Source organism: Oncorhynchus mykiss, chromosome 3 (assembly GCF_013265735.2).
Source record: "Oncorhynchus mykiss isolate Arlee chromosome 3, USDA_OmykA_1.1, whole genome shotgun sequence".
NCBI classification, from domain to species: domain Eukaryota; kingdom Metazoa; phylum Chordata; class Actinopteri; order Salmoniformes; family Salmonidae; genus Oncorhynchus; species Oncorhynchus mykiss.
The window spans coordinates 83,823,138-83,845,891 of record NC_048567.1 but is presented as its reverse complement, the minus strand read 5'-3'; the positions used below and the strand labels follow the sequence as shown (position 1 = coordinate 83,845,891).

The 22,754-nt window shown below is 45.5% G+C and overlaps 1 protein-coding gene across 3 annotated transcripts in view; it reads right to left on the bottom strand.

The window, feature by feature from the left end:
* LOC110520666 (ras-associated and pleckstrin homology domains-containing protein 1) overlaps window positions 1-22,754 on the bottom strand; it is a 119,603-nt gene that overhangs the window by 48,528 nt on the left and 48,321 nt on the right. For 2 of the 3 annotated variants that reach the window (XM_036975351.1, XM_036975353.1), the window contains exons 3-7: window positions 16,242-16,367; window positions 15,398-15,512; window positions 7,631-7,853; window positions 7,032-7,419; window positions 1,054-1,128 (exon numbers count right to left, since the gene is read on the bottom strand). In XM_036975351.1, coding sequence (XP_036831246.1) covers window positions 1,054-1,128; window positions 7,032-7,419; window positions 7,631-7,853; window positions 15,398-15,512; window positions 16,242-16,367 — 927 coding nt within the window. The remainder of the gene's footprint in view (window positions 1-1,053; window positions 1,129-7,031; window positions 7,420-7,630; window positions 7,854-15,397; window positions 15,513-16,241; window positions 16,368-22,754) is intronic. The other variant, XM_036975352.1, reaches the window with a different exon arrangement.

The following is a 22,754-nucleotide window of genomic DNA, read 5'->3' as shown; positions in this document are numbered from 1 at the left end:
TGACATGGTGTGGGTGGCTGGCCCAGTCCAGACAGGACATGTTGGCATGGTGTGGGTGGCTGGCTCAGTCCAGACAGGACAGGACATGTTGACATGGTGTGGGTGGCTGGCTCAGTCCAGACAGGACATGTTGACATGGTGTGGGTGGCTGGTTCAGTCCAGACAGGACATGTTGACATGGTGTGGGTGCCTTTGCTCAGTCCAGACAGGACATGTTGACATGGTGTGGGTGGCTGGCTCAGTCCAGACAGGAGATGTTGACATGGTGTGGGTGGCTGGCTCAGTCCAGACAGGACATGGTGTGGGTGGCTGGCTCAGTCCAGGTACAATCCATTCTAATGGTACTGTTAAACCACACAGTACAGTTGTAAACACTCCCCATTCAGTACATGGAACTACAGTTGACCTTAGTCTCATCCCTGTGGAATGGGAGAACGGTACAGAGACTGCAGAGGTAGCCAGCAGGAGCAAGGGGAGGGAGTGAGGAGCAGGGAGGGAGAGAGAGACGGATGAGGGGACAGGAAATAGGCCGAACAGGGGGAGGGGGGAAGGAGTGAGGAGTAGGGAGGGAGAGGGCAGTGGAAGGGAGAGAGGGAGAGAGAGAGAGAGAGAGAGAGAGAGCGAGATGAGGGGGTAGGAAGTAGGCCGAGCAGGGGGAGGGAGTGAGGAGTAGGGAGGGAGAGAGAGACGGATGAGGGGACAGGAAATAGGCCGAACAGGGGGAGGGGGGAAGGAGTGAGGAGTAGGGAGGGAGAGGGCAGCGGAAGGGAGAGAGAGAGAGAGAGAGAGATGAGGGGGTAGGAAGTAGGCTGAGCAGGGGGAGGGAGTGAGATGGAAAAGCAAATCACAGAGAACCTGACAGCATGCAGGAGGAGGATGTAGAGGAGCAGAGAACCTGACAGCATGCAGGAGGAGGATGTAGAGGAGCAGAGAACCTGACAGCATGCAGGAGGATGTAGAGGAGCAGAGAACCTGACAGCATGCAGGAGGACATAGAGGAGCAGAGAACCTGACAGCATGCAGGAGGACGTAGAGGAGCGAAGGAGGAGTCACCTTGGTCAGCAAGTGAGAGGGCTTCCCTGCTATATTTTGCAGAATCAGAGAGGTTTCCCAGTCCAGATAGGAGTGCTTGGTGCAGAAAGGAGAGGAAGAGAGACAAGGGACATCAGGGACATCAGTGATTGGTAATGAATACATTTGTGCATTTTCCACCTGCTGTGGAAACATTTGTGGAAGCATAGGAAGACTGGTGTGATCAAGATGAAACAGAGTGAAGGAGACGTGACTCATGACCACACTGTGGGGAAACACTGATCCCTGTCCTTCCTCAATGTGCTGTCCATCAAATACCATTCAGATGGGAAGAAAACCTACTTTAGTTTCAACCTTTAAAAGGACCTTAGCAGGCTGTTGAGGGATGTGGTGTTGGCACAGGGGGTATCCACACACACACTGGAGCTGATCTGGAGGTCATCACTACTGTAGCCTCCTCACCCCCCATAGACCCTGCCTCTAGAGACACTACTGTAGCCTCCTCACCTTCCATAGACCCTGCCTCTAGAGACACTAATGTAGCCTCCATAGACCCTGCCTCTAGAGACACTACTGTTAACACTACTGTAGCCTCCTCATCCTCCATAGACCCTGCCTCTAGAGACACTACTGTAGCCTCCTCACCCTCCATAGACCCTGCCCCTAGAGACACTACTGTAGCCTCCTCATCCTCCATAGACCCTGCCTCTAGAGACACTACTGTAGCCTCCTCACCCTCCATAGACCCTGCCCCTAGAGACACTACTATAGCCTCCTCACCCTCCATAGTCTAATAATCTATAGTACACCACTAATCAATGGTATACTGATAATCAATAGTATACTGATAATCAATGGTATGCTGATAATCAATAGTATGCTGATAATCAATAGTATGCTGATAATCAATAGTATGCTGATAATCAATAGTATGCTGATAATCAATAGTATGCTGATAATCAATAGTATACCGATAATCAATAGTATACTGATAATCAATAGTATGCTGATAATCAATAGTATGCTGATAATCAATAGTATGCCGATAATCAATCGTATACTGATAATCAATAGTATACTGATAATTGAACTCAGAGATTTGATTGGAATGTCGGTTATTCAACATTGTGCACGTATGGATGAGTCAGCTCATGTACTGTACGTTGTGACAGACATGTTTCCACAACACTTGAGGCATAATCAAATAATAATTCATAAGAATAATTGCAGTTGCATAAATAAGCACATGAACGAGCAGAAAGAGAAAGAGGAGAAAGAGAAAAGATTTGGTGAGCAAAACATGCAAACGAGTAGAAGGACCCAAACCAAGGATAATATCAGTAAGCTAGAGCCAGCGAGGACGCTGTGAGATCCCCTCTCCTGTGAGATCCCCTCTCCATCTCCCTCTCCTGTGAGATCCCCTCTCCTGTGAGATCCCCTCTCCCTCTCCTGTGAGATCCCCTCTCCCTCTCCTGTGAGATCCCCTCTCCCTCTCCTGTGAGATCCCCTCTCCCTCTCCTGTGAGATCACCTCTCCCTCTCATGTGAGATCACCCCCCCCGTGAGATCACCCCCACCCTGTGAGATCCCCTCTCCTGTGAGATCACCCCCCTCTGAGATCCCCTCTCCTGTGAGATCACCCCCCCTCTGAGATCCACTCTCCTGTGAGATCACCCCCCCTCTGAGATCCACTCCCCTGTGAGATCCACTCCCCTGTGAGATCCACTCCCCTGTGAGATCCACTCCCCTGTGAGATCCACTCCCCTGTGAGATCACCCCCCCCTGCGAGATCCACTCTCCTGCGAGATCCACTCTCCTGCGAGATCCACTCTCCTGTGAGATCCATTCTCCTGTGAGATCACCCCCCCGTGAGATCCCCTCTCCTGTGAGATCACCCCCCCCCCCCTCTGAGATCCACTCCTGTGAGATCACCCCCCCCTGTGAGATCCACTCTCCTGTGAGATCCACTCTCCCCCTGTGAGATCCCCTCTCCTGCGAGATCCACTCTCCTGCGAGATCCACTCACTCTCCTGCGAGATCCACTCACTCTCCTGCGAGATCCACTCACTCTCCTGCGAGATCCACTCACTCTCCTGCGAGATCCACTCACTCTCCTGCGAGATCCACTCACTCTCCTGCGAGATCCACTCACTCTCCTGCGAGATCCACTCACTCTCCTGCGAGATCCATTCACTCTCCTGCGAGATCCACTCACTCTCCTGCGAGATCCACTCACTCTCCTGCGAGATCCACTCACTCTCCTGCGAGATCCACTCTCCTGTGAGATCACCCCCCCCCCCCCCCCCCCTGAGATCCCCTCTCCTGTGAGATCCCCTCTCCTGTGAGATCCCCTCTCCTGTGAGATCCCCTCTCCTGTGAGATCCCCTCTCCTGCGAGATCCCCTCTCCTGCGAGATCCCCTCTCCTGCGAGATCCCCTCTCCTGCGAGATCCCCTCTCCTGCGAGATCCCCTCTCCTGCGAGATCCCCTCTCCTGCGAGATCCCCTCTCCTGCGAGATCCCCTCTCCTGTCCTCCCATGTTCTGACCTAGTGCCTGTCTGCCAAATGGAATCTCCTCATCTCAATCTCCCTGACTCATCCGGAGGAGATTCATCCTCTCAGCTCACACTTCTGGTAGATACTGAAGCCAGCCAGCAATCAACTTGGTAGGGAGTGTCTGGCTGGCTGGGGCTGGCTGGCTGGCTGGCTGGCTAGCTGCCTGCCTGGCTGGCTGGTGTAGATTGATTTGGCAGAAGGGAGAGAGGAGTTCCTACTGTTTGTAATCTTGATCAAACTAAGCCATGACTGTGGAGTGCCAGAACGGGAGCTGTAGTCTTTATACATGCATTTTTTGTTATGAGCAGACAAAGCACAAGTCCTTTCAGTCATCTGCACACTGAGCTGCCATGCAGTGAGTAGTTTATCAGGCAGAGGGTGGGAAACCAGCCATCACTGGTCACAGTCATTCACTAGCTGGTCCCAGTCCCTCACTAGCAGGTCCCAGTCCCTCACTAGCAGGTTCCAGTCCCTCACTAGCAGGTCCCAGTCCCTCACTAGCTGGTCCCAGTCCCTCAGAAGCTGGTCCCAGTCCCTCACTAGCTGGTCCCAGTCCCCCACTAGCTGGTCCCAGTCACTCACTAGCTGGTCCCAGTCCCTCACTAGCTGGTCCCAGTCCCTCACTAGCTGGTCCCAGTCCCTCACTAGCTGGTCCCAGTCCCTCACTAGCTGGTCATATTCACTCACTAGCAGGTCCCAGTCCCTCACTAGCAGGTCCCAGTCCCTCACTAGCAGGTCCCAGTCCCTCACTAGCAGGTCCCAGTCCCTCACTAGCAGGTCCCAGTCCCTCACTAGCAGGTCCCAGTCCCTCACTAGCAGGTCCCAGTCCCTCACACGCAGGTCCCAGTCCCTCACAAGCAGGTCCCAGTCCCTCACACACAGGTCATATTCACTCACTAGCTGGTCCCAGTCCCTCACTAGCTGGTCACAGTCCCTCACTAGCTGGTCACAGTCCCTCACTAGCTGGTCACAGTCCCTCACTAGCTGGTCACAGTCCCTCAATACTTATTTTCCACCATAATTTGCAAATAAATTCATTAAAAATCCTACAATGTGATTTTCTGGATTATTTTTCTCATTTTGTCTGTCATAGTTGAAGTGTACCTATGATGAAAATTACAGGCCTCTCATCTTTTTAAGTGGGAGAACTTGCATAATTGGTGGCTGGCTAAATACTTTTTTGCCCCACTGTATATCTATATACTACCATTAATTTATATGGGTTACTATCAGATGAAGGTTTAATATCTATATATATCTATATACTACCATTAATTTATATGGGTTACTATCAGATGAAGGTTTAATATCTATATATATCTATATACTACCATTCATTTATCTGAGTTACCTTCAGATGAAGGTTTAATAGTGTTACCGAGATGAGTCCCGTGACACTTGTGGGGGGTCGTAGTGCAAAACAGACAACACCATCAGGTTTGTTAGAGTCTCATCTTCCAATAATGGTCATTGGATAATAGGCTAACCGTTCAGACGCTACAGACGTTTTTGTGACAAGATTGATGTGGGCTGATGTGGGCTGATGTGGTAGATTGAGACTGATATCTCTATCTTAAACTGACAGATTTGTTTGTGAATTTCTTAGTTACTTAGATTGACACATGGGTGGGTCAATAGACTCCTCAGGATACACTTCAATGACTTCTGCAATACCTGGTCTGCATCTGAAATGGCACCCTATTCTCTATATAGTGCACTACTTCAGACCAGAGCCCTATGGCACCCTATTCCCTATATAGTGCACTACTTTAGACCAGAGCCCTATGGCACCCTATTCCCTATATAGTGCACTACTGTTGACCAGGACCCTAGGCTGTCATCTGGAACTCTACCAAATCATGTTGACTTATTATTTAATACAATGACTTACGTGTCACTAAAGATGAAGTATTAAATGGTCAGATTACTAACGATTACAGTCATCCCTGGTGCCAATACATTATAAACCACCCCATCATCACTAATACAGGAACAGCTAAACTAACCGTTGATCCCTGAACGTTAGGAGAAGTAAACAGAATCAAGTCTGAGCAGGCAGAAAGCAGCTTCACACCAGGGTTACTGCAGTGCTCTCTCTCGCTCTTTTCTGTGTGCCAAATAGCACCCTATTCCTTATATAGTCCACTACATGTGACCAGAGCTCTAACGGGCCCTAGTCAAATGTAGTGGACTATATTGGTAATATGGTTCCAATTGGGAAGCATTCTCTCTCCCTACTCTGCCTCCCTCCATCCTCTCTCCCTCAGCAAGTCTGCCTGTCTGTCAGCCTCAAATCAAATCTGTCTGTGACCTCCCTCTGCTTAATCTGCACATCTGGTGCTCTTTCTCTCTCTAACAAACCATCTCTCTCTCTCTCTCTCTAACAAACCATCCCTCTCTCTCTCTACTAACAAACCATCGCTCTCTCTCTCTCTCTAACAAACCATCTCTCTCTCTCTCTCTCTAACAAACCATCTCTCTCTCTCTCTACTAACAAACCATCGCTCTCTCTCTAACAAACCATCTCTCTCTCTCTCTCTCTAACAAACCATCTCTCTCTCTCTCTACTAACAAACCATCGCTCTCTCTCTCTCTCTAACAAACCATCTCTCTCTCTCTCTCTACACTAACAAACCATCTCTCTCTCTCTCTCTCTCTAACAAACCATCTCTCTCTCTCTCTACTAACAAACCATCACTCTCTCTCTCTCTCTAACAAACCATCTCTCTCTCTCTCTCTACACTAACAAACCATCTCTCTCTCTCTCTCTCTAACAAACCATCTCTCTCTCTCTCTCTACTAACAAACCATCTCTCTCTCTCTCTCTCTAACAAACCATCTCTCTCTCTCTCTCTACACTAACAAACCATCTCTCTCTCTCTCTCTCTAACAAACCATCTCTCTCTCTCTCTACTAACAAACCATCTCTCTCCACCTACACTAACAAACCATCATCCATCTCTCTCTCCACCTACACTACAAACCATCCCTCTCTCTCTCTCTATTTTTTACTTAACACATTTTTCTCCTTAACTTCTGAAATCGTTGTTGGTTAAGGGCTTGTAAGTAAGCATTTCGCTGTAAGGTCTACAGCTGTTATAATCGGAACATGTGACAAATACAATTTGATATTAAGATTCTAACACGGCTAGTGTGGTATATAGATGTATTTAGGAAAGGTGAAGAACAGAGGGGGCATGACTTAAAAAATGCCAATGTAATAAATTAAACTCAGGAGCAGTCGGTTCTAATGTTAAGAGATAAACTAGTTTATTTAATGGTCCTTTAATCCGGTTCTGCCAGCCGATCAGTTGGTACAGTCTGAATCGCTGTAGAGGAATGTAGTGAAGGTTGAACAGTGCATGTATTCGTGTGTGTGTGTGTGTGTGTGTGTGTGTGTGTGTGTGTGTGCGTGTGTGTGTGTGTGTATCGAGAGGTAGCCTACCTCTGTACTGCCCGGGGGGCCCTGATTGGACCCCTGTGGTGTGGGTGTTGCCCCGTCCTGCTCCGAGGGCCGGAGATAACTATCCAGGGAATCCATGCTGCTGGCCGACGCAGAGTTTACCGACGACCAGGAGGACTGGGAGATGGAGCGGACCGCGTGTTCGCTGACCGTCCCCACGGAGCCTGTCCTGCGGTGGGAGTGCTGATGGGAGGCGGGCCTCCGCATGGTGGAGGAGGAGGAGGTGGAGCCACTAGCCAGGGAGTGGGAGCTCTGTCTGCCAGCCTCGTCCATACTGAGAGACGCCTGCTCCAGCTGGGCCGTGATGTCATCCAGGTTAGAGGCCAAGGGACGGCGAGCTGCCACCGTGGAGGCTGGCGAGGCCCGGGTACTGGTAGATACATAGAGAGGTACTTTACTTTATCTAAGGTCAAACACAGCAGCAAAATAAATACATACACTGTACAGGACAATAAAAAAAAACTAAGTCTGATCGGAGATCAATCAAAAATATCAATAAATAAAACACATAAATACCACAACACAACAGTGACACCAAAGACGTCTTCAACATAAATATATCCACAGTTCAGTGACCTTACCTACTAGAGGCACTGCCCCCACTGCTGGAGGTGCCTCCTCCACCATGCCCCTTGGTGCCACGGCCGGCGGGGGGTTTCTGGCGCAGCTTGGCATCACCTGGCACACCCAGCCTGTTCTTGCCACTATTGGGCTTGCCGATGGTGCTCAGCTCCTGCTCTATGGAACACAGGTCTGCCATCAGGGAATCCAGGTCTACACCTTCTCCACCCTTGTTCAAAGCCTCTGGAAGAAGAACATAAACAACAACATAAACAACAGCATTAACAACAAAAACTAAAAATATAGCTGCAAGCAGCCATGTCGGGGTTCAAGCTTTGGAACCATAGCACCACCACCAGGACAAATTGTACACATTTCCTTAGGATGATATATAGATATAGATAGAAATATAGATATAGAGATATAGATAGAGATAGATATAGATAGATATAGATATAGGTAGATACATAGATATATAGATATAGATATAGAGAGATATATAGATAGAGATATAGATATAGAGAGATATATAGATAGAGATATAGATACATATAGATACAGATATAGATAGATATAGCTATAGATAGATATATAAATAGATATAAGGATATAGATAGATATATAAATAGATATAATGATATAGATAGATATATAAATAGATATAAGGATATAGATAGATACAGATATAGATAGAGAGAGATAGAGATATATAGATATAGATAGATACAGATAGATATAGATATACAGAGATAGACATAGATACAGATAGCTTTAGATACAGAGAGATAGATACAGGTAGATATAGATACAGAGAGATAGATACAGATATAGATAGAGAGATAGATATATAGATAGATATAGATAGAGAGATAGATATATAGATATATATAGATATAGTGAGATATAGATAGATAGAGATATAGATAGATATAGAGATATAGATATAGCGAGAGATATATATATAGATAGATAGATATAGAGAGATAGATAGATATAGAGAGATAGATATAGATATAGCGAGATCAATATAGATATATACAGCTATAGATATAGAGAGATAGATATAGCTATAGATATAGAGAGATAGATATAGCTATAGATATAGCTATAGATAGAGAGATAGATATAGCGAGATAGACATAGCGAGATAGAGATATAGACAGAGATATATAGATATAGATAGATACAGATAGAGATCGATATAGATACAGAGAGATAGATAGATACAGATAGAGATCGATATAGATACAGAGAGATAGATAGATATAGAGAGAGATATAGATATAGCGAGATCGATATAGAGAGATAGATATAGCGAGATCGATATAGAGAGATAGATATAGCTATAGATATAGAGAGATAGATATAGCTATAGATATAGAGAGATAGATATAGCTATAGATATAGAGAGATAGATATAGCTATAGATATAGAGATAGATATAGCTATAGATATAGAGAGATAGATATAGCTATAGATATAGAGATAGATATAGCTATAGATATAGAGATAGATATAGCTATAGATATAGAGAGATAGATATAGCGAGATAGAGATATAGACATAGCGAGATAGAGATATAGACATAGCGAGATAGAGATATAGACATAGCGAGATAGAGATATAGACAGAGATATATAGATATAGATAGATACAGATAGAGATCGATATAGATATAGATAGATACAGCTATAGATATAGAGAGATAGAGATAGATATAGATACAGAGAGAGAGATAGATATAGAGATAGATATAGATATAGCGAGATCGATATAGATAGATACAGCTATAGATATAGAGAGATAGATATAGCTATAGATATAGCGAGATCGATATAGATATAGATATAGCGAGATCGATATAGATATAGATAGATACAGCTATAGCTATAGAGAGATAGATATAGCGAGATAGAGATAGATATAGATATAGCGAGATAGATATAGATATAGCGAGATAGAGATAGATATAGATATAGCGAGATAGATATAGAGAGATAGATATAGCTATAGATATAGAGAGATAGATATAGCTATAGATAGAGATAGATATAGCTATAGATATAGAGAGATAGATATAGCTATAGATATAGAGAGATAGATATAGCGAGATAGAGATACAGATCGATATAGATATAGATCGATACAGATATAGATATAGAGAGATAGAGATAGATATAGATACAGAGAGATAGATAGATATAGAGATAGATATAGATATAGCGAGATCGATATAGATATAGATAGATACAGCTATAGATATAGAGAGATAGATATAGCTATAGATATAGCGAGATCGATATAGATATAGATAGATACAGCTATAGATATAGAGAGATAGATATAGCTATAGAGAGATAGATATAGCGAGATAGAGATAGATATAGCTATAGCGAGATCGATATAGATATAGATAGATACAGCTATAGATATAGAGAGATAGATATAGCTATAGAGAGATAGATATAGATATAGCGAGATAGAGATAGATATAGATATAGCGAGATAGCTATAGATATAGAGAGATAGATATAGCTATAGATATAGAGAGATAGATATAGCTATAGATATAGAGAGATAGATATAGCTATAGATATAGAGAGATAGATATAGCTAGATAGAGATATAGACAGAGAGACATATAGATATAGATAGATACAGATAGAGATCGATATAGATATAGATAGATACAGCTATAGATATAGAGAGATAGAGATAGATATAGATACAGAGAGATAGATAGATATAGAGATAGATATAGATATAGCGAGATCGATATAGATATAGATACATACAGCTATAGATATAGAGATATAGCTATAGATATAGCGAGATCGATATAGATATAGATAGATACAGCTATAGATATAGAGAGATAGATATAGCTATAGAGAGATAGATATAGATATAGAGAGATAGATATAGCGCCGTCATGTAAAATATGAACATCCGTGTCTGATGTATATGCATTTATGTGCCAAGTCACGCCCACTTGAATGTTCATTGGTCAGTACCATGTTGTTTGAGTTGCTAGCATGAGAAATATTGTGTTGTGAGACCTTGGTCCATCAATGCCATGTATCAAGTTCTGTGAGCCATGACCAGTCTTTGAAAGTATTTCAAAGCTACAGATGTGAGTGCTACGGGGCGATAGGCATTTAGACAGGTTACCTTGGCACTCTTGGGTATAGGGATGGTGGTCTGCTTGAAACTTAGGAATTACAGACTGGGTCAGGGAGAAGTTGAAAATCACACTACAAACGATCACCCTCATGCTCTTAAAGGAAATCATGAATGTCATGGATATATTGGAATTAGTGTATATATGGAGACTTATATACCCTGACCTAGTGAGATATACATGGGGAGGCTTAATATCCTGACCTAGTGAGATATACATGGTGGAGGTTTAATATCCTGACCTAGTGAGATATACATAGAGGTTTAATATCCTGACCTAGTAAGAGATACATAGAGGAGGTTTAATATCCTGACCTAGTGAGATATACATGGAGGAGGTTTAATATCCTGACCTAGTGAGATATACATGGAGGAGGTTTAATATCCTGACCTAGTGAGATATACATGGGGGAGGTTTAATACCCTGACCTAGTAAGAGATACATAGAGGAGGTTTAATATCCTGACCTAGTGAGATATACATGGAGGAGGTTTAATATCCTGACCTAGTGAGATATACATGGAGGTTTAATATCCTGACCTAGTGAGATATACATGGAGGAAGTTTAATATCCTGACCTAGTGAGATATACATGGAGGAGGTTTAATATCCTGACCTAGTGAGATATACATGGAGGAGGTTTAATATCCTGACCTAGTGAGATATACATGGGGGAGGTTTAATATCCTGACCTAGTGAGATATACATGGAGGAGGTTTAATATCCTGACCTAGTGAGATATACATGGAGGAGGTTTAATATCCTGACCTAGTGAGATATACATGGAGGTTTAATACCCTGACCTAGTGAGATATACATGGAGGAGGTTTAATATCCTGACCTAGTGAGATATACATAGAGGTTTAATATCCTGACCTAGTGAGATATACATGGAGGAGGTTTAATATCCTGACCTAGTGAGATATACATGGAGGTTTAATATCCTGACCTAGTGAGATATACATGGAGGAGGTTTAATATCCTGACCTAGTGAGATATACATGGAGGAGGTTTAATACCCTGACCTAGTGAGATATACATGGAGGCTTAATATCCTGACCTAGTGAGATATACATGGAGGCTTAATATCCTGACCTAGTGAGATATACATGGAGGAGGTTTAATATCCTGACCTAGTGAGATACACATGGAGGAGGTTTAATATCCTGACCTAGTGAGATATACATGGAGGAGGTTTAATACCCTGACCTAGTGAGAGATACATGGGGGAGGTTTAATACCCTGACCTAGTGAGATATACATGGGGGAGGTTTAATACCCTGACCTAGTGAGATATACATGGAGGAGGTTTAATATCCTGACCTAGTGAGATATACATGGAGGAGGTTTAATACCCTGACCTAGTGAGAGATACATGGGGGAGGCTAAATCAAGCTTGTCATCTTGATTACTTTCTTATGCCATTCTCTCTGGCACCAAAAGTTTAAAAAGTGTTGATAGGGGACAGAATGAGGTCGGACCATTAGATAATTACCATATACATTACTCTTACAGAATTTCCACGTGGGCAAGGATATTGGAAATTTAATCCAAGCCTATTGGATGATAACTTGTTTTTAACCAGGTCAGAGGTATTTATAATTGAATTTTTCAGACATAAAGGTATAGCAGATCCCCTTATTGTATGAGACACTTTTAATTGTGCCTTTAGAGGCCCTGCAATTCAGTACTCATCTATAAAACAAAAGACATTTAGATCAAAAGAGTTAACAAAGGAAATTGAAGGACAGTACAGTTAGACAAAAAGTTAGATAAAAACTGTACCATAGAGGCTCAGAATACGTTATAGGAAAAATAAATGGGGGAACTTATTCCAGAAAGATCCAGTGTAATAGATTATAAAAATAAAGCAAACTGGATGGAATATGGGGGAAAATGCACCACATTATTTTTTCAATCTTCAATATAGAAATGCTACCAACATTTGTTTATTAAAACTTGCTACAAATGATGCAGTCACGCATGATTCACCAAATGATATTTTGAAAGAGGAAGTAAAGTACCTCATCCTCCACATACAACCCCCGTTCTGCCGGTCACATTCTGTTAACTTCTTATGGCTGCAGGGGCAGTATTGAGTAGCTTGGATGAAAGGTGCCCAGAATGAACTGCCTGCTCCTCAGTCCCAGATGCTAATATATGCATATTATTATTAGTATTGGATAGGAAACACTCTAAAGTTTCTAAAACTGTTTGAATGATGTCTGTGAGTAAAACAGAACTCATGTGGCAGGCAAAAACCTGAGATCCAAACAGGAAGTGAGAAATCTGAGGTTGGTCGATTTTCAACCCAGCCCCTATTGAATTCACAGTGGGATATGGATGAAGTTGCACTTCCTAGGGCTTCCACTAGATGTCAAACGTCTTTAGAAACTTGAATGATGCTTTTACTGTGATGTGGGGCTGAATGAGCCAGGTGTCTGGCAGAGAGCCAAGGGCTGGTCAAGCGCGATTCACATGATAGCGACCTGCGTTCGTTCCATGGCTTCTCTATACACAATGTAATTCTCCGGTTGGAACGTTATTGAAGATTTATGATAAAAACATCCTAAAGATTGATTCTATACTTAGTTTGAAATGTTTCTAAGACCTGTAATATAACTTTGTGAAGTTTTTGTCCGACGCTATGCTCGACCTGCACGAGCATTTGGACTTAACAAAAGTAGCTACTTGGACATAAATAATGGACATTATCGAACAAATCAAGCATTTATTGTGGAACTAGGATTCCTGGGAGTGCATTCTGATGAAGATCATCAAAGGTAAGGGAATGTTAATTTTGAATTTAAAACAAATTCTGAGCGCCGATTCATCCTAATCAGACAGGTTTTTTACATTGGAGATGATATAAGACAAGTACTGGAAACAATAGAATGAAATATCAAGGAAACCAGGCCGGGTCTAGGGTGTAGACTTGCCTAGTCAAATGAAGGTTAAATTTAAAAAATGATAAAATAGACATCATTCTCTATTAGTGCCTCTCCGTTCTCATAGGCCGATTATATGGACAACATTGTTTTTATTGGTCTGTTTGTCAGTGTCAGCAGTGTAGGATACCGTCATTTGTTTTATTAAAACAGATTCTGCTAATGTCTCCAGTCATATAAAATGTAGTAGAATTGCATGAAATGTGTTGAAGAAAGAAAGAGGGAACTTCTCCACACTCTACACACTCAGCCATGCAGTGAACTGTCTTTTTCGTAAACAGTTGATTATTTTTATTAGCCTAAATTATGACTTTCCAATCTACTCATCACATTGGGAATACCAGGCTCTTACACACATCTGCAAATGTGATGATGAATGGAATGGGTCATTATAAAAGGTGCATTTTTATGGTGAACATCAGCTTCCCAAAACTGACGATTCGACCTATGGTTGCTCGGTTTTTAAATCAGAAAGCAACATCACTCCTAAAATGCCACTGTGTCCACCGCACAGGGCGAGGAGTCCGAACCCTGCCCTGCCCTAGGGCGAGGAGTCCGAGCCCTGCCCTACACTAGGGCGAGGGGTCCGAGCCCTGCCCTAAGGCGAGGAGTCTGAGCCCTGCCCTGCCCTAAGGCGAGGAGTCTGAGCCCTGCCCTGCACTTGGGCGAGGAGTCTGAGCCCTGCCGTGCCCTAAGGCGAGGAGTCTGAGCCCTGCCCTTGGGCGAGGAGTCCGAGCCCTGCCCTGCCCTAAGGCGAGGAGTCTGAGCCCTGCCCTGCCCTAAGGCGAGGAGTCCGAGCCCTGCCCTAAGGCGAGGAGTCTGAGCCCTGCCCTAAGGCGAGGAGTCCGAGCCCTGCCCTAAGGCGAGGAGTCCGAGCCCTGCCCTTGGGCGAGGAGTCCGAGCCCTGCCCTGCCCTTGGGCGAGGAGTCCGAGCTCTGCCCTGCCCTAAGGCGAGGAGTCCGAGCCCTGCCCTGCGGCGAGGAGTCTGAGCCCTGCCCTGCCCTAGGGCAAGGGGTACGAGCCCTGCCCTACACTAGGGCGAGGGGTCTGAGCCCTGCGGCGAGGAGTCTGAGCCCTGCCCTTGGGCGAGGAGTCTGAGCCCTGCCCTGCCCTAAGGCGAGGAGTCTGAGCCCTGCCCTGCCCTTGGGCGAGGAGTCCGAGCCCTGCCCTGCCCTAAGGCGAGGAGTCCGAGCCCTGCCCTAAGGCGAGGAGTCCGAGCCCTGCCCTAAGGCGAGGAGTCCGAGCCCTGCCCTAAGGCGAGGAGCCTGAGCCCTGCCCTGCCCTTGGGCGAGGAGTCCGAGCCCTGCCCTGCCCTTGGGCGAGGAGTCCGAGCCCTGCCCTGCCCTTGGGCGAGGAGTCCGAGCCCTGCCCTGCCCTTGGGCGAGGAGTCCGAGCTCTGCCCTGCCCTAAGGCGAGGAGTCCGAGCCCTGCCCTGCCCTGCGGCGAGGAGTCTGAGCCCTGCCCTGCCCTAGGGCAAGGGGTACGAGCCCTGCCCTACGCTAGGGCGAGGGGTCCGAGCCCTGCCCTAAGGCGAGGAGTCTGAGCCCTGCCCTACCCTAAGGCAAGGAGTCCAATTTGTCCTGATTGTGGCGCTGTGGGGCCATAGCGTGAACCACGCCATGGCTGATTGCAGCTATATTATATACATTTTATTTATACCGTTGATGTTGTACATGGAGAAGCGGTTGCAGAAGTTAGCCATGTTGGTCTCCTGTCTGAGAGGGGCTTTCTGAGGGGCCTTCTGGACTGTCTCTGGTCTCCCATCATCCAGACTCTGTACAGAGGAGAGGACACAGACACAGTATACACCACAAGCATATGAAAATACTACCCACTAAGAAGGTAGTTAGTTATAATGCTGAAAATACATGGTAACAAAACAATCCCTATAACATCACTAAATGTCCACATAATGTACTCCTTGCCTCAGACTCCTCGCCTTAGTTACCTGTGTGAGTTGGGGTTAGTTACCTGTGTGAGTTAGGGTTAGTTACCAGTGTGAGTTGGGGTTAGTTATCTGTGTGAGTTGGGGTTAGTTACTAGTTAGGGTTAGTTACCAGTTAGGGTTAGTTACTTGTGTGAGTTGGGGTTAGTTACTAGTTAGGGTTAGTTACCAGTTAGGGTTAGTTATCTGTGTGAGTTGGGGTTAGTTACTAGTTAGGGTTAGTTACCAGTTAGGGTTAGTTACTTGTGTGAGTTGGGGTTAGTTACCAGTTAGGGTTAGTTACCTGTGTGGGTTGGGGTTAGTTACCTGTGTGAGTTAGGGTTAGTTACCTGTTAGGGTTAGTTACCTGTGTGAGTTAGGGTTAATTACCCGTGTGAGTTAGGGTTAATTACCCGTGTGAGTTGGGGTTAGTTACCTGTTAGGGTTAGTTACCCGTGTGAATTGGGGTTAGTTACCTGTTAGGGTTAGTTACCTGTGTGAGTTAGGGTTAGTTACCTTTGTGAGTTAGGGTTAGTTACCTGTTAGGGTTAGTTACCTGTGTAAGTTAGGGTTAGTTACCTGTGTGAGTTTATCCAGCTCTCCCAGCCAGGCTCCAAACATCTTGTCTAGATCCTGATCTTCTTTATCACTGTCCTCCTCTCCTCCATCTGTGTGGTCCAGGTCTTCATCTGACAGCTGCTCCATCTGAAACACACACACACAGGGTAAAGTTCGCTACCGGTTGACGAGCGTGTCAGTCCCTCTCATTCATCTCCAATGGGAACCCAGCATCTCCATGGTAACATCCCTGGAGCAAGTCAACCTGACTGACGAATCCCTGGTCATCACAGCATATGGGTCATCCCAAGTCTACCTAACTGACGAACCCCTGACCATCACAGCATATGGGTCATCCCAAGTCCACCTAACTGACGAACCCCTGGTCATCACAGCATATGGGTCATCCCAAGTCCACCTGACTGACGAACCCCTGACCATTGACATCAATCGATGTCTTTGTGTCTCCAGAACCTATCAAATCACTTGCTCCAGCTATATAATCATCCATCTATATGTTCAACCTTTTAGATACTGGGCATCCCAAACATTAGTACATGAGGATGGTGGATAGTCTCCCTGTCTGGAAGTGGGAGAATATCGCATTTTTCAAACACCTGAAAGCTTTTTCATGCAATCTAGAGCCATAATCATTATGCTTAATTATACGTTAAATTTTTTTTAAAAATGTTTATATTTCTGCATATCTAAATAATTCTAAGCGTTCGTCTTGAGCCGTCTGTATCCTCCTGACAAAATCTGGGTAACATACTGAAAGGAACGTGAGTCTCATTCAGTACATTTAGTTATTGCTTGCTTTATTAGTCTACCAACCTTACCGGCACGCCAGCTAAAATACAGGCAACCGCCAAAATAACGGGACACAAAGTATATTGAAAGCAGGTGCTTCCACACAAGGTTCCGGAGTTAATTAAGCAATTAACATCCCGTCACGCTTAGGTTCATGTATAAAAATGCTCGGCAGGCCATTATTTTGGCAACCATGGCTATCCTGCCATCCACAGGACACGAGTGGTCACTCAATGAGCATGAAAACGATGTACGCCTCAGTCACCAGATCTCAACCCAATTAAACACTTATGAGAGATTCTGGAGCAGTGTCTGAGACAGCGTTTTCTACCACCGGCAACAAAACACCAAACGATTGAGTTTCTGGTGGAAGAATGATGTCGCAGCACCCCAAAGTAATGGACTGCCAGCAATGGACTGCCAGCAATGGACTGCCAGCAATGGACTGCCAGCAATGGACTGCCAGCAATGGACTGCCTTTTCTCTTTGCTTATTTCAGCTGTTCTTGCTATAGTATGGACTTGGTCCTTTCCCAAATAGGGCTATCTTCTGTATACCACCCCTACCTGGTCACAACACAACTGATTGGCTCAAACGCATGAAGGAAAGAAATTCCACAAACTAACATTTTATAACCTTCCCTCTACTCCCACCCCAACCTACCTTCTAATCCTACCCCAACCTACCCTCTACTCCTACCCCAACCTACCCTCTACTCCTACCCCAACCTACCCTCTACTCCTACCCCAACCTACCCTCTACTCCTACCCCAACCTACCCTCTACTCCCACCCCAACCTACCCTCTACTCCCACCCCAACCTACCCTCTACTCCCACCCCAACCTACCCTCTACCGCTACCTACCCTCTACTCCTACCCCAACCTACCCTCTAATCCTACCCCAACCTACCCTCTACTCCTACCCCAACCTACCCTCTACTCCTACCCCAACCTACCCTCTACTCCTACCCCAACCTACCCTCTACTCCTACCCCAACCTACCCTCTACCCCTACCCCAACCTACCCTCTACCCCTACCCCAACCTACCCTCTACTCCTACCCCAACCTACCCTCTACTCCTACCCCAACCTACCCTCTATTCCTACCCCAACCTACCCTCTACCCTCTACCCCAACCTACCCTCTACCCCAACCTTCCCTCTACCCCAACCTACCCTCTATTCCTACCCCAACCTACCCTCTACCCCAACCTACCCTCTACCCCAACCTACCCTCTACCCCTACCCCAACCTACCCTCTACTCCTACCCCAACCTACCCTCTACCCTCTACCCCAACCTACCCTCTACCCCAACCTACCCTCTACCCTCTACCCCAACCTACCCTCTACCCCAACCTTCCCTCTAGTCCTGCCCCAACCTTCCCTCTAGTCCTGCACCAACCTTCCCTCTAGTCCTGCCCTAACCTCCCCCCTAGTCCTGCCCCAACCTCCCCCCTAGTCCTGCCCCAACCTTCCCTCTAGTCCTGGCCCAACCTTCCCTCTAGTCCTGGCCCAACCTTCCCTCTAGTCCTGGCCCAACCTTCCCTCTAGTCCTGGCCCAACCTTCCCTCTAGTCCTGGCCCAACCTTCCCTCTAGTCCTGGCCCAACCTTCCCTCTAGTCCTGCCCTGCTATACATCCTGTTCTCACGCTGTTGTAAACCAGCTGACGGACAAGAGAACATAAGGCCTATACATCCTGTTCTCACGCTGTTGTAAACCAGCTGACATACAAGAGAACATGGGGCATCTACCTGTAACCTGTGTGGTTTCTCCTCTCCTGATCTACCGGTGTGGCTTCTCCTCTCCTGATCTACCTGTGTGGCTTCTCCTCTCCTGATCTACCTGTGTGGTTTCTCCTCTTCTGATCTACCTGTGTGGCTTCTCCTCTCCTGATCTACCTGTGTGGCTTCTCCTCTCCTGATCTACCTGTGTGGCTTCTCCTCTCCTGATCTACCTGTGTGGCTTCTCCTCTCCTGATCTACCTGTGTGGCTTCTCCTCTCCTGATCTACCTGTGTGGTTTCTCCTCTCCTGATCTACCTGTGTGGTTTCTCCTCTCCTGATCTACCTGTGTGGCTTCTCCTCTCCTGATCTACCTGTGTGGCTTCTCCTCTCCTGATCTACCTGTGTGGCTTCTCCTCTCCTGATCTACCTGTGTGGCTTCTCCTCTCCTGATCTACCTGTGTGGCTTCTCCTCTCCTGATCTACCTGTGTGGTTTCTCCTCTCCTGATCTACCTGTGTGGTTTCTCCTCTCCTGATCTACCTGTCCGGCCCTCAGAAAGTATTCAAACTCCTTGACTTATTCTACATTTAGTTACATCCGGAATTAAAAATGGAGGTAAACTGTTTCCCCCCCCTCACCCATCTACACACAATACCCCATAAAAACAAAGTGAAAACATGTTTTTTATTTTTTTTGAAACTGAAATACAGAAATATCTAACTTACATAAGTATTCACACGACTAAGTCAATGCATGTTAGAATGACCTTTAGCATGACCTTTAGCAGGGATTACAGCTGAGAGTCTTTCTGTATCTTCAAATTCATCACATCTGGATTGTACAATATTTGCACATTATTCATTTAAAAAATATTCAAGCTCTGTCAGGTTAGTTGCTGATCATTGCTAGACAGACATTTTCAAGTCTCGTCATAGATTTTCAAGCCGATTTAAGTCAAAACTGTAACTAGGCCACTCAGGAACATTCAATGTCATCTTGGTAAGCAACTCCAGTGTTATTGTCCTGCTAAAAAGGTGAATTCATCTCCCAGTGTCTGTTGAGAAGCAGACTGAACCAGGTTTTACTCGAGGATTTTGCCTGTGCTTAGCTCTCTTCCGTTTCTTTGAATCCCTAGCCCTTGCCGATGACAAGCATACTCATAACATGATGCAGCCACCACCATGATTGAAAATATGAAGAGCGGTCCTCAGTGATGTGATGTGTTGTGGATTTTCCCCAAACGTAACACTTTGTATCAGGACAAAGTTAAATTCTTTGCCACATTTTTTTTCCAATTTTACTTTAGTGCCTTACTACAAACAGGATGCAGGTTTTAGAATAGATTTTTCTGTACTGGCTTCCTTTTCAATCTGTCAATTAAGTTTGTATCGTGGAGTAACTACAATGTTGTTGATCCATCCTCAGTTTTCTCCGATCACAGACATTAAACTCTGTAACTGTTTTAAAGTCTCCATTGGCCTTATGGTGAAATCCCTAAATGGTTTCCTTCCTCTCCGGCAACTGAGTTAGTAATGACGCCTGTATCTTTGTAGTGACTGGGTGTACACCATCCAAAGTGTAATTAATAACTTCACCATGCTCAAAGGGATATTGAATGTCTGCTTATAGGTGCCCTTCTTTGCGAGGCATTGGAAAACCTCCCTGGTCTTTGTGGTTTAATTTGTGTTTGAAATTCACAGCTCGACTGAGGGACCTTAAAGATAATTGTATGTGTGGTGTAAAGAGATGAGGTAGTCATTCAAAAATCATGTTAAACACTATTATTGCACAGAGAGTCCATGCAACTTCAGCACATTTTTCCTCCTGAACTTATTTAGCCCATAGCCAAAGGGGTTGAAAACTTTGAGTCAAGACATGTCAGCTTTCCATTTTTAATGTGTCTAAAAACATATTTCCAGTTTGACATAATTATTGTGCATTGTGTGTAAACCAGTGACACAAAGTATGTCTGTAGCATAACAACATGTGGGAAAAGTCAAGGGGTCTGAATATTTTCTGAAGGCTCTGTATATCATATACATCTGGCACAAACAAACAATACCGACACCGAGGAAGTGTAGTTGTGAGACGTAAACAGCACCGACACCGAGGCAGTCTAGCTGTGAGACGTAAACAGCACCGAAGCCGAGGCAGTCTAGCTGTGAGACGTAAACAGCACTGAAGCCGAGGCAGTCTAGCTGGTAGACGTAAACAGCACCGACACCGAGGCAGTCTAGCTGTGAGACGTAAACAGCACCGTAGCTGAGGCAGTCTAGCTGTGAGACGTAAACAGCACTGAAGCCGAGGCAGTCTAGCTGGTAGACGTAAACAGCACTGAAGCTGAGGCAGTCTAGCTGTGAGACGTAAACAGCACTGAAGCTGAGGCAGTCTAGCTGGTAGACGTAAACAGCACCGACACCGAGGCAGTCTAGCTGTGAGACGTAAACAGCACCGTAGCTGAGGCAGTCTAGCTGTGAGACGTAAACAGCACTGAAGCCGAGGCAGTCTAGCTGGTAGACGTAAACAGCACTGAAGCTGAGGCAGTCTAGCTGTGAGACGTAAACAGCACTGAAGCTGAGGCAGTCTAGCTGTGAGACGTAAACAGCACTGAAGCTGAGGCAGTCTAGCTGTGAGACGTAAACAGCACTGAAGCTGAGGCAGTCTAGCTGGTAGACGTAAAGGCTCCGAGAAAGGAAAGAAGTTTAATATTGACAGGCCGTAATACACTTAAACCAATGAGTCAGACGTGGTTCCGATAACGGAGAGATAGATATGACTCTCCAGACATGTCTTAGCAGAGTAGCCGACGGACTGAAAACTGTAATAAAGCAGGGAATGCAGTGTACAGTATTCACTAGCTTTATCATGCACTGGAGTCAGTGAGTGCATCCCAAGTGGCACCCTATTCCCTGTGTAGTGCCCTACTTTTGGCCAGGGCCCTATGGCACCATATTCCCTATGTAGTGCACTACTTTTGGCCAGGGCCCATAGGGAGTGCATAAGGTGCTTTTAGAGACCGACCAGTAGAGGCTCCTCCGCACAGCAAGACACACTAGGCTAGAGGGTTTTCTGTCTCCTGAACTGTCTCAAAGACACCAGGCCATAAATCAATTCTCTCAACCTCTACCTGAGGTAGCCTACAGATCAGGCACACTGGAGTACAACACACACTCTCTCAACCTCTACCTGAGGTAGCCTACAGATCAGGCACACTGGAGTACAACACACACTCTCTCAACCTCTACCTGAGGAAGCCTACAGATCAGGCATACTGGAGTACAACACACACTCTCTCAACCAACGTCCTATGAATCTTTCCCTCGATCCTGCGTTAGTCCCTGCATCTGAAAAACATCCCCACAGCATGATGCTGCCACCACCATGCTTCACCGTAGGGATGGTGCCTGGTTTCCTCCAGACGTGACGTTTGGCATTCAGGCCAAAGAGTTCAATCATGGTTTCATCAGCCAAGATAACCTTGTTTCTCATGGTCTGAGAGTCTTTAGGTGCCTTTTGACAAACTCCAAGCGGGCTGTCATGTGCCTTTTACTGAGGAGAGGCTGCCGTCTGGCCACTCTACCATACAGGCCTGATTGGTGGAGTGCTGCAGAGATGGTTGTCCTTCTAGAAGGTTCTCCCATCTCCACAGAGGAACTCTGGAGCTCTGTCATAGTGCCCATGACCAAGGCCCTTTTTGGTAGATTTGTGAGATCTGTGCCTCGACACAATCCTGTCTCGGAGCTCTACGGAAAATTCCTTCGACCTCATGGCTTGGTTTTTGCTCTGACATGCACTGTCAACTGTGGGACCTTATAAAGACAGGTGTATGTCTTTCCAAATCATGTCCAATAAATTGAATTTACCACAGGTGGACTCCAATCAAGTTGTAGAAACATCTCAAGGACGATCAATGGAAACAGGATGCACCTGAGCCCAATGTAGTGTCTCATAGCAACGGGTCTGAATACGGAATTAAATAACGTATTTAAAATAGTAAAAAG